General features: G+C 30.9%; 1 protein-coding gene across 5 annotated transcripts in view; it reads left to right on the forward strand.

Moving 5' to 3' along the window:
• Positions 1 to 6,655: 6,655 nt before the first annotated feature.
• Positions 6,656 to 13,785, forward strand: part of LOC132746440 (protein fantom-like) — a gene marked incomplete at its 3' end in the record, with an annotated part of 40,692 nt that continues 33,562 nt past the window's right edge. For 3 of the 5 annotated variants that reach the window (XM_060735584.1, XM_060735588.1, XM_060735587.1), the window contains 7 exon segments: positions 6,656 to 6,731; positions 8,316 to 8,389; positions 8,736 to 8,877; positions 9,387 to 9,466; positions 10,385 to 10,482; positions 11,104 to 11,184; positions 12,117 to 12,196. In XM_060735584.1, coding sequence (XP_060591567.1) covers positions 8,344 to 8,389; positions 8,736 to 8,877; positions 9,387 to 9,466; positions 10,385 to 10,482; positions 11,104 to 11,184; positions 12,117 to 12,196 — 527 coding nt within the window. 5 annotated transcript variants of the gene reach the window in all.

Here is a 13,785-nt window from a genome sequence, read left to right on the forward strand (position 1 = left end):
TTGAAACAAAAATCAAGAATAAAGAAGTTATATTTGGATGTAGAAGCACTGAAACTATTTTGAGAATTACGATGCTTTATGTTGTCAGAACAATTAGAAAAGGTCCATTGAAAAATGTATAATTTGTGTTATATCTCTACATGCAATGTCGTTTTATATATCCTTGTTGGTTATTATTATTTCCTCATAAGTATCATTTAAGTGATTATCCTGTTCGTGCTCTGTGTTGTGTCCTGTCCTGTTTTTGTTTGGGGTTCTCCTTCGTTCCTTGCCGGATTGCGTTCATTGAACTGGTTGATTTTGTGTATCATCATGGAGATTAATTAGTGTATGTATATCTGTGGTATCATATTTATGGCGAAATTGCAAAATTTGTCGGTTTCAAATATTTTAACACTAGGCAAATAAGAATAGTGTCCATATTAAGTCCCAGGAAAAAAATCATTAGTTAGGTAAGTTAATAAGAAAATATTAATATGCTTCTTAGAATCAGTATTTAATGGTGTTTGGATATTTCTGGAATCTGTAAATGTTAAATAATTAATTCTTATATATTTGTATGTCTTTTCAAGACAAATACATGTAGTTTAAAGTGTAACACTTTAACAGGAGTTTGTGCCACCCTTGTTCATAAGGTATACCTTTAGTTTGTGCCACTCTTGTTCATAAGATATACCTTTTAGTTAATGTATTTTTGTTACAATAGAAAGAACGGATAAAAATAAGTACCTGTAATTAAGATATCATGAAACTTCATCTATTCACTGCGTTTGATTTTCTTTTGTCAAAGTAAAATAATTTTTGGAAGATTATGAATATTTTTAAAAAAAATATCATAATTACGTACTAAGATATTTTATTGAAATTAAGATCAAGTCTTAATGATGTCACAGAGACTACTTCAAACGATATGAAAATTTTCATATTAATTTTCGCGAAAGTTACAAAATGAGTAAATTCGAGCTTTTTTTAAAAGTAAATAAAAGTCTTAACTAATATATTTTCAATATATGATAAATGTCGTCTATAGATCATGCATTTACCAATTTCACAATACTTCCCCATATTCTAGATGGTGTAGCAGCTACTTTCGATACTTCTATGGCAAAGTTTTTCCTTCTTCACTTATGTTGTCTTTGAAATTATGTACAATTTGAATAATTATTTTTATGCAAGAACAGGTTTGAACATGTTTTGTTAGTTTAAACAATTTATATTTCCAAAAATTTCTAACATAGATTCATAAATTACAACCAGAAGACATTGAATGACTTTATAATTTAATTAAATTCGGAAGAGGATTTGAAAACAAGTCAAAAACATATAAATGCATTTCCTCGGCGGGTTGGAAAGAATGACGGCATTTGTTTTTGTTCATCATATATTAACCATGGATGTGTAATTATGGTCAAACCACATATTGATTTGAAGTAAGATTTTTCCTATGGTACGAAAAGATGATCATCTAACATTTTTCCTTTTCTGTCAAATGGTCAAACTCCTCACCGAGACTTCGGGATTTAGACAATTGGCTCATCAAGCCAATTCGAAAAGACGAACAGCCACATTAAACTTCTTAGATGTGGGCATTGAAGAAATGTTAGGTGGTAGCTGTTCTATTAGAAAACTGTTCTGGGAAAGAATAAGAACTTGCCATTAACAAAATCATAGGGAAAAAATGGCAAATACAATATCATTCAAAATTTGAATAAAAAACATGCATTAAACTCATAGACATTCATCTATTTGATAGACAGCTGGTATATCCCTATAGTTTCATAGTATGTTGGGAAAAGCAAGAGAAATAAAAAAAAAACAGATAGCATGAAAAGTATCATGAACATCACGTACAATTCATCTTAAGTAACAATATTTGGATGCATGATTTCATTTCGGTCATCTATTGCATCATGAGCTTGGCAACTTTATTTTTTATTAATTGACAGCAACTTTTTTAAAAGGCGGAGCAAGGTGGGTGCATGTATGCTTAGAATGCTTGTTTGATTGTTCACTTTTGTTTTTAGTTTTTTTTGTGCACCCATTTTATTTTGCTTAGATTAAATGCTGTATGTTATTTTTCCTTTAAACCCCGTATTTTTATGTTAGTTGTATCCTTGCTGTCTGGCTTATATATGTTTGTTTTTATTAAAATTCCTGATTTTCCTTCCATTATGCTGAGCATGCAACTTTATTTAAGTTAACTTTGTTTGTTATCCTGTATGTGCTTTATTTAACGTTTTTTCTTTATCACAAAACTTTTATGTACTTTTTAAGTAAGTCATATTTTAGAAAATCTTATAATTATGTATAAACTGTTGTCCCTTGAAATTCAATATGTGCTATGCATGTCTTCATACTGTGCTTTAATCTTTCATCTTATTGTATAGTTCTTCTCAATGTTGCTACCTTTATTTCATGCCTACAGATGCTTCTAGCTTTAAATGTTTTTACTTTTCAAATCTGTTATATGTTAGTAATTATGTTATGTCTCTGTCATTGTCGGTAAATAGCTTATTAGCTAATGTTTCTAGTAATTTGTAAACCGACTTGAAATAAAGTCTCTTGTATCTTGTATGACATGACCTATATTATTTTAGCTTGATTAGTATATAAATAGTGTATAAATAGAATAAATAAAAATAGGGGCAAAGGGGGAAGATACTTACCGTAGACGAGAAAACAACAAGAGACACAAACGTGTCACCGAAACAGTATCAAACAACATAGACAGACATCTAAGGAACACAGAGGGGCGCCGCCTTGGAACGGTCAGCAGCATAAATACTGCTGGGGAGTTTAAACCGGTTAATGGTGCACCAAACCTCGCTCTTAGCCCCACCATGTTCCTATAAACAAGACAGTGTAAATAAAATGAATCCCCGCCAAGTGAAATTCTAACAGTTGTTATGGTTACAAAAGGTTAAATAAGTAAAACACTAAAATGATCATGTAGAAACATATAAAAGTAAACCCAATGACCATAACAAAAGTACTCGATGTCTTAAAGGAAGACAGAGCAACAAGAAAATCACCTACAAGGGCCCGACGAAGAAAGACAGAAGACAAACATTAAGGCAATTCAGTCCCAAAGGGCTTTAAGAACTGTACATCATAGAGTCTCCTACTTGGTCCGTAATCAAAAGAGGAAAGCGTAGCGTCCAACTGTAAATGGTATGAACACTAAGCATGCGGTATGTCTTAAAATAGTAGGGTCATAACCCCTTTTAATAAAACGTTTAATTAATTTAGTAAACACAACAGAAAAATTACAATGACCCAAGATTTTACGAAGTTTGTAAACAACATCCCCGTAAAAATCAGGCTGGCTAATCCCTTGTCGCAGAAGTGTTTTTAGATCACTATTGAATTTTGAAATTAAATCAAAGTTACGATAGTAAAATTTTGTAAAATATTTACGTAATTTATAATAGCGGTAGCCCTGTTTGAGTAGCTTACCGGTAATGAAAATATTTCGCTAGTTAAAATCCCTTACGTTGCTACAAGCCCTAGCGAATCTAATTAACTGAGATATATAAACCCCGTAAGATGTTGCATTCGGTACGTCTCCATCCAAATGAGGATAATTTACTATACTAAAATCAAAGTCATCTCTTTTATCATAGATTTTCGTGTGAATAGAATTGTTTTTGATAGTGATATGAAGATCCAAAAATGATGTTGTTAAATTTCAAGAATTTGTTTTATTAAGTTGTAGCTCAGTAGGATAAATTTTATTTGATCAAAATAAGAATTATCTAAATTAAAAATGTCATCAAGGTATCTGGAAGTGTTATTAAATGCTGATATAACCTCTTGTTGTGTATTTTCAGAGAGACTCAACATAAAGTCTCTTTCATAGCAATATAAAAACAAATCAGCGACCAGGGGTGCACAATTAGTACCCATAGGAATTCCTATTATTTGTTTGAATAGGGTATTACCAAACCTGACATAAATATTGTCTAAAAGAAAAGAGGGTGCTCAACAAACTTCGTCACAGGTCCACACAGTATACTGTTTTACAATACAGTTTGTAAAGAAGGCTTTTTGAGAGTTACATGCAAGAAATGTAACTTTTTCCCGTGCAAAGGTTTTCTGAATAAGGGAAATTAATTTATCATTAATTAAATTATGTGGCAGTGTAGTGTAAAGGGTAGAAAAATCGTATGTACTGACAGTTGAAGCCTGATAGTTCTTAAGTTTTAATTTATCCAGAATTTCACCGGAATTCTTAATGGACCAAAATAGATGTTTACCGGTATTTTCGTACACTTTATCACAGTATCTAATTACATGCGTTTTAATGGCAGTCAAACAAGACGTTAATAAAATAGAAAGTTTAATTGTTGTGCTAGATGTAGAATTAGCAATGAATCTGCATGGCTTTGTAAGACGCGCTATATATTAGCGTGTTGAAAGTGAAACTTTGTACAATTAAAAACAACAACAAAAAAAAAAATAGTTGGTTATCCACTGTATTCTTTATACTAAAATATTTTGAAATACCCGAAAGTCAATATAGTGATAAGAATCTATATTTTGTTGTACGAAAACTACTGTTGAGTACTTTTAAACTTCAATATATGGATAAATTGAAAAATGCGGTAGACAATAATGGAAAACTACGTACTTATGCACTGTTTAAAACAAATTTTTGTAGGGAACTTTATTAAGCAGTAATCAAAGATAAAAATATTAGAGCTTGTTTTACAAAGTTAAGGATAAGTTCTCACAAATTACAAATAGAGATCGGGAGATATAAAAAATCAAGTCTGATAAAATATTTTGTGAAGTATGCAACTCAAATGCAGTTGAAGACGAGCTACATTTTGTTACTGCTTGCAATGCTTTTACTAGTCAACGCAGCATTTTATATTATGAAATAAAACATAAGAATTTAAGCTTCTAAAAAATGTCTGAAATAAGCAATTTCATTTGGTTATGAAAAAATCATAAAACAATTTGTAGATTTTATTTTTACTTGTTTTAAACTCAGAAATGATAATGAGAAAACATAAATTAATTTAACTTGGTATTTGTGGTTTTTGAGGGACATGTGTATTGTAAAGTGTTGTTACAAAACAGGTATAGGCTTACTTTTTGTGTTAGTTGAATGTTATTCGGAAGAATACTAAAGACATAATGTCATTATTAATTCATACACACACACACACACACACACACACACACACATATATATATATATATATATATATATATATATATATATATATATATATATATATATATATATATATATATATATATAATATATATATATATATATATATATAAAAATCGCACGAAAAATCGGCACGCCGCAGCCGGGACTCGAACCACGGGTCTCTGGATTGCCGGTCCAGTATGGTTCGAGTCCCGGCTGCGGCGTGCCGATTTTTCGTGCGATTTTTCTATGTATAATTTCACGCTCATGACTTTCTTTCTTTCATATATATATATATATATATATATATATATATATATATATATATATATATATATATATATATATATATATATATATATATATATATATATATATATATATATATATATATATATAAATAAAACAAAAAACACAGTCCATGAGTTAACTTATTTAATTATTTGCCAACCGGTTTCTCTTATGATCATCAGGCAAATGTGACGTCGTCGCATAGTAACGACGACGTTTTTGTGTACACATGTGTACGCATAATCTAAAAATAGTAACGTATAATGAAGTTACTATTTTTAGATTATGCGTACACATGTGTACACAAAAACGTCGTCGTTACTATGCGACGACGTCACATTTGCCCTGATGATCATAAGAGAAACCGGTTTGGCAAATAATTAAATAAGTTAACTCATGGACTGTGTTTTTTGTTTTATTTATATGTGACTTTTTTTCCGGCACTTGTTTTCATTTTTTGTATATATATATATATATATATATATATATATATATATATATATATATATATATATATATATATATATATATATATATATATATATATATATATATATATATATATATATATATATATATATATATATATATATATAATTATGATGTTTAATTCTAATAGTTAGCGAAACTCTGTCATTTACTGTGTTTGTTTGTTTTGTTTTTCTTTAAGATCATTGTTGTTACTATAATACAAATCAAGTTTTGGTTTCTTTAACGTCTTTATTTGATCTTTGATCTCATTATTATTATTGTGATTTACATGTCATGTAACATAGTTTGTTTAGAAATCAAAGTTATTCTATTCTTTTCTATTTATTCACTAAAGGCGCGTCATAGAAAAATGATTCTTTTTCACTTCAAACACTCTTTATCTTAGATATGTGATAAATAGAATATTATCGTGTAAGTTCACTACTAAATTTTTTGAACTCGCCAGATGCTCGCATAACATAACTTTATTCAACTTGTACATGTATTAATCTTACACTCATTCAATACCCTCTATCTAAGATTGAAAGGAAGTAGGTATTTAAAGAACGCAGCCCCCGACAGAAGTCACCCTGAGTACCTGTGCAGGTTACCATATTGTCCGTTTTTAATAAAAATATTTTGTTACGTAGCAAAAATATACCAACAGAGCAGAAATCATATAGAAATTGAAAGGTACACACACATTACGATAATTTTTAACTTTTATTGTTTTATTATTTCGTTGGGTTCTTTACCTGCACTTTGCGTGCGCATCTTACAATTCCTCCAAATTGAAAATTTAAAGGTAAATGCATAGAATTACTGCATTTAGTGTAGTTTGATGTGCAATAATTTCAATACACAAGTTTTGCACATTATAATAGATCTATTTCCAAGGCAGGAATATTTCATATAAAGATATAAATAGAAATTAATCATCTATAAATGTTTTAGTTTACATTAGCAGCAACTACTTCCGGTTGTCAAAATTGTGTTTTCGTAATATTGAGGTTTATTTTTGCTGCTTTAGCAACTACTTTCGATACTTGTATGATAACGTTTATGATATCATTCCTATTTTTCCTCCTGCACTCATGTTGTCTTTGAAATTATGTACTATTTGAATTATTATTTCTATGCAAGAACAGGTTTGAACATGTTTTATTCATCATAGTTCTCATGATAAGCTTAGTTTATGATCATTAGAAGTAAGATTCTTCCTATGACATGAAAGGATGATTGTCAAACATTTTTCCTTTTTTGTCAAACTTCTTTGCAGGGGTGTGGAAATATAATTTTTGCCACTTACGGGTCCGTGGACATGTTTGGCTGAAATTTTTACTAGAATCTAGTTCACAGCTTAACTTTACCCGCCAATTTAAAAAAACATTGGCCATATGTTTTAATGAAAGATATTGGGAGGGCAACAGTGTCCTTTGATAGTAAGGTGTGATCAGATTTCCCTATGTAAAAACAATAATTTCTGCAGTTTGAGGAAACATTCTACAAATTTTATAAGGCAGTAGATCATGTCGAAATTAAAACTCAAACTGTCAAGCATGACCACCATTTTGTGTAGATCAACTTAGGGCTTTGGTTGAGCAACTTTTGTCGTACATTTTTGAAATTTTTTTGGCCACCTGCCATATTTTTTTTTGTTTGAAATCAAACCCCTGTTAGTTAATCACAGAACCGTTTCTTAATGCTATCATGGTATGCAGCTAGTGCATGTTAATTAAATGAAAATCAGATGTGATTTGTGTTGTGTATAAAAGATCTACAAACTCACACATCAATTTTACAATGTAATTGTAACACATCCATTTTACGATGTAACATGTCTACATTTTATATTTGATTTAAGTTTTACCCCATTATAAATTAATAAACATTGTAACAGACAAACATATCGGTCGCTGACTTGAGATCACAGGTCCCTCACCGCTGTAGGTTCGATCCTCACTTGGGTCGACATCTTTCATGTGAGGAAGCCATTTAGCTGGCTTATGGAAGGTCGGTGGTTCTACCAAGGTGCCCGCTCGTGCCTGAAATAATGGCCGGAGGGGCACCTGGGGTCTTCCTCCACCAATAAAGCAGGAAAAAATCGATGAAAAATCTCGGCGGGACGCTCTAGGATGGCCCGACTTGAGTGTATGGTCTCCCATATGGGCTTTCCGGCAGCAACCTTAAATAAACGCATTTTAAAAAAAAAAAAGACAAACATATAACTTCCACCCTTTCTTGTTGATTGTACAGAGTTGCCTTGTGAATTAATCAGTTATCCAGTCAAACATAAACAACTTTGTCCTGATTTATCAATTAATTAATTATTAATGAAGTGTTAAATTTTTCTTGTAATGTGAACCAAAGTTTTATTTTCCTGTTACAGGTGGTTTACAGATGTACCTAATGCCAGTATGACAGATGTAGACCATATACCTGTGAAGGACACCAATATTGGTGGTAAGTAACTTTTTACATACATGTAGTTTTGAAAACATGAAATTATGTCTCTAAAAAAAATTTTTCTTGCCTCTATATATTCTATAATACAATAATAAAATTTTAATAGTGAAACTACACTTTAAATTGACACCATTGTAAGTTTGACAGTTTTAATTTATTGAACTGCCTGTTTTAATACTCTGACAGTCATCAGGATAGTTTTTATAGTTAATTTAAATATCTATTTTCTTTATCAAATGATTACTTGTATTATAGATATTTGCTGTAATATTCTCCCATTAGTTAATTTGCTTGTGGAATGTTGAGAATAATACTGTAAGTGTTATAATGAATTAATTTCTAGGTCTGGAACAGAGGGCTGCCCAGCAAAGACGGATGGTGAGCAAATGGGATAGAAGTGAGCTTGAAGATAAATACCTTCGTCTTTCCGAGGAAAACATCATTCTGAAAAAACATGCCCGCAAACAGGAAGATAAAATTAAAAGGTATGTTTTGCTAACTGAAAAATTATTCCAGTTTGATCAAAAGTCATTGATTCACTGTTTTTAATTTGTAAAGGCAAGTGTTATCATGGAGTATGACTGTATGTTTTCTTTGGCTAAGAAAAACGTCATGATATTTTTACAAAATGTGAATTCAGCATCAGTTATATCATTTCAAAAGAAAAAGGAGTTCAATAGAAATTATTTTTTGCAGTGTTCCTATTTCTGTTGCGCAGAAAATCGGTAAAAGCCATTATTTTCTATATAGTTCGTAGAAGTTATGCCTTTTTACTTACTGTCAAGGCTTGCAGATAGCTCTTATTTTTATTTCGGTTTGATTATGTAACTAGTCTTAATTTAACTGAAAATCTATGATGTATGTGTCCAGCTTGCACTTTATTTGTCCATTGTTAATTCAATGTAATTTCAATGTCTGTGTCACTTTCTGTGTTAGCTGTTTATGAAGAAAATTTAAAAAATGTCTTTTACAAAAGATATTGAATTTATTTCAGGATGGCAACAAAGTTGTTACGTCTGGTAAATGATAAAAAGAAAACTGCGGACACAGAAGGCCATGTTGGAGGAGGGGGTGGTATGTTTATTGTTTTTATTTGTTTGGGTCGTCAGAATGGTAGCGAAATTTCAGACTCTAATGCTGTTAATTGCAATTGCCGAAAGTAGTCCGCATTTTTGAAGCGGTTACTTCCCTTTATATGCACACTAACGCCGAAAAATTCAGGGGAGATCACTGCGTAAAGATGATCAAATGACAGGCGCATTAATTTTCATGCAAAATAATTCCTGAATGGTCGAAAATTTCTAATATTGTTTTATTCTTTATAGGTATACATGCTTATAGTAAGCTCCATGATTATTTACATCTGTGTTAAACAACAGTTAGCGTCGTTACAAACCTAATTTAGAATAATATGGTTTTCTTCAGGCCGTTAACATATAAATTCACCGTGGCCGAGGGGTTTGCGCGCTCGCTTAGGAAGCGAGAGGTCTGGAGTTCAAATCCCAGTTAATGCAACTCATTTTTTTTTTCAAATTGTTTAAGTCAAATAAACATTGGATTGAATATCAGTGCTGCAATTAGTCTTATAGCCAATTTACTACAATTAAAACGCTGGAAAGCATTGGTGGCATACAAAAACAAATTGGGTAATAATCTCACAACCTTCACCTTTCTGACATTCTGAGACCCAAACAAATTCAGTGCCTTCTGTGCTTTGATTTATTATGTAAATGAGTTAGGTTCTTGTTGACATGTTTGTAATTTTAGTTGATAGCTTACAAATTTATTTTATTACATAAGAGAAATACTGATGAAATTCATTCATATTTTTTCATTATCTTATAATACATAATTCTTGTTTACTTCTTCCATTTATGGACATTATTTCTTCTACATGTAGTTCTAAAGTTATTATCATAATTAACAATAAATTACCACAATTCACTCTTAATTACCAAAATTCACCATTAAATTTGTCTGTATATTTGTTAGGTAAAAGAATTAGAGATGTAGAGACAGAAGAGAAAATGGAAGAATTACAAGATAAGATTAGAGACCTTGAAAAGCAGAATCACCAATACAGGGAAAAGGTAAACTGGGAATTTTAAACATATATAATATAATACAGACAAAAGTTATTTAATGTTGTTGCAAATTTACTTTAATATAATTGATGTGATACTGATGTGAATTTCTTTATCATAAATGTATTTGTGGAGAATTTTGAAACATCTCACAAAGTGCATAGTAAAGTTTAAATTTAAAATAAATATTATTCCAATTGTTCTTTCAGCTTTTATATGAAATTTGTGTCTGTTAGGTACATCAGAGTTTTATGTTTAAACTATCTACTCAGTTAAATGCCGTGCTACTTGTTGTCTATGGCTAAAATATCAGTCTTAAGATAACATAAATACTATTTAATTTTATATTTGCCTTCACAAGGTAAAAATGACCTTAACTGGTATTTAATAGTTGTTTTACATATTTTATGTTGAAGAACTAGGAGTTGATTTTCCACATTTGATGTTGAATTCTGTCATTGTGGAAGCAGATTTTCTATCCAAGTGCTATGATATGACTGAAATAATACACTGAACAAATGTGATGTTTACTTTGTTATCACCATATATATGATCTTAACCATGTCTGTGTCTTATAGAACTTGGTCAAAATAATGCTAATGAATTAATGTTTAATTTGTGTTACAGTTAGTGCTTGCTAAGCAACAATTATCATCAGCCAGTAAGCGGCCTCAACAGTACCCACACGCTACCTCCAGAATAAACACTGTAAGTAGAATATCTTTTCAGCTTTAATGAAATGGTGTAATTGTATATTAAAATAATTGTATATTAAAGTATCATGTAATCAAGCACAATGCCTTTATCAATATAAACAGTCAGGCTCATTGTCTCTTTTCAAGGTTTTAAACAGGCTAGCACATACTTCATTGACAGCTCTTGTTTAACTTTTACCATGTTACATAGCCTTACTTTGCTTTTAATTTAGAATTGTCAGCAGGGCCTTTCTTGCCAAAATTGTGAAGGGGCCTTGGCCTGGTCATTTTGTGAAAAAATAGCACGGTAAACAGGACAATTGTGAAAAGTTAATTTTGAACAAATTAAAGGGAAGATTGCTTTAAATATTTTAACTCACTGATTCAATTGGTCAAAACATTTATCCATATCCTATTGGATTTATAAAGTATACAAAAACAATCTAATATCTAAATCAAAGTATGATTATTTGCGAAATCTGCAAGGAATTGTGAATTTTTTTCCTCTGAAAATAAGTGAAATTTTGGATTTTGAAGGGGCCTTTTATAGAGTGTATACAGTTTAAAGTGACTTATAGGCCCAATGTGGCCGGGTGTTGTAATTTGTTATATGTATGTTTTTTATATCGTACATAAGATAATGTCACTCTAATAAAATTTACTTCCTTACTTATAGGCCACCATTATATAGAAGGTAAAAAGCTCTTGTCAGTGGCCGATTTCAATAAGAAAAATAAAATCACTAACATTGAACTGAATGGATAGGCAGGTTTAGATTGACATGACCCTCCCTATACTGGTGACATAGGCTAGTTCTTATCACTGCATTTGTTCAGGGGGTTATGCTCCAACAATTTTCTGTCTATATAAGTTTTCGTATAGATTCATGATTTAGAGTCATGAATTGATGCTGTCAAGGTATTGAATATATGATATATTTTACAGGGAATCCATAAAACAATGCCAGATACAAGACTAGCAAAGAATATGAGAGTTATGGGACCTCCGCATGAACAGAGAACAAGGTTTGTACCCAATTTATATCCCCCCTCTTGTCACTGAACTTTTATTTATTGCCTTACTGTATTCTGTTTGCTCAAATCTCCTTTGATGAAGGTGACACATTCTTTATTTAAACATTTAAATTGAGGAATAAGAACATGAGCAAAACAGATTATGCAATTTACATGTATACATGAACAACATTGGAGTTTGTAATAAATTTAGAAAAATGCATAGAAAACAAAAAGGGTAATCACATAGCAATGGAATCTGAAGTGGAAACACTGAACACTTTTCCTGTGAGGGAGCTTTCAGTCAGATTATAAAAAACATGTGGTTTTATCCAGGTGCCTCTAAGGACCTGAAATAAGAAATGAGAAGTTCTTTCGATTGCCATGAAACCTTCATAATGTGTAAAAATCAACTCAAAAAATTTCTCCTTTCCTTCTTGGTCAGTGTAAATGCCCTGAATAGTGTAAATGCCAAGTCTCAAACCAAAAAAAAAAAAAAGATATAATTACATGAGGCCATCCTTAATAATATATATGTTTGCTATTGCCGACCCAGAGTTTATAAGGAGTGGGTCGGTAGGTTAGGCTTTTTTTTTTTTTTTTTTTGATATATAATTTTTACTGAACGTAAGTTAATACGCTTAGTACGTTTGTAACAGATTGTGGAAATTTGGGCTACACTATCATCATCGGCAAAAAAAATAACATGTAAAAGACAGTCAAAAACAATAAAAAACATGTTCACTAGTAATCATAACATGAAATAAAAAAAATGACTATGTAAGACATAAAATTCAAGCATGGTCAAATTACCGATGTGATAAACTAATCCTGCGTAAAATTCCGTACGAAATGGAAAAATTATAGTGGTTCACCAGGACATTTCGTTCTACGGATGCATGATCATTACTCAATTTATTACACGTCTGTAAAAAAAATAACACACGCAAGATTTGTCTGCCTATAATTTCTGAATGGCGGATCGTTAAAATATTTCATTGTAAGTTACCGAAAATTATCGCAGATTGTTGAAAATTCCATAGCGCTAAAAGACTCAAAAACACTCGCGCAAAAAGTAGCATCCATAAATAAAAGGAATATAATGTTTCCATTGTTAATATAAATTGACAAAAAATTTACACACGAAATGACCTCTGACAAATGACTGGTCGGCTCTTCTGAAGAATCTGTGAATCTTTGATGTTTACACACCTGTAGTTGTTGCCGAATCATCAAAGAAATGCCGACACTCAATTGACTTCCACTCCTTTTTTATATATCAGAAAAAAAACTGTCATTTCTTTTTGTCAAGGAATGATTACACATGTTTAATTATTGCTCAAGTAAAAAATGTTGGATATTTATCGTGTCAATTATTGACATATTATTAATCGTAAGTGCATTTTTGACATGGAGTTTAATTAGACGTATGTAAATCTGTGACTTTGATTGTGATATTTTATTTACATTTTTATGATCTTGAAGATATTTTGCAATACTTGTGTCTGCTATCAAAAACAATAATGCATATGAAATGACCACAGCTTCCAAAAAATTATTTTTTCGGTAAATTTTACTGACAGAATCCCCGCTGCTACCAG

Source organism: Ruditapes philippinarum, unplaced genomic scaffold (assembly GCF_026571515.1).
Source record: "Ruditapes philippinarum isolate M1 unplaced genomic scaffold, ASM2657151v2 ctg623_1_1_1_1, whole genome shotgun sequence".
NCBI classification, from domain to species: domain Eukaryota; kingdom Metazoa; phylum Mollusca; class Bivalvia; order Venerida; family Veneridae; genus Ruditapes; species Ruditapes philippinarum.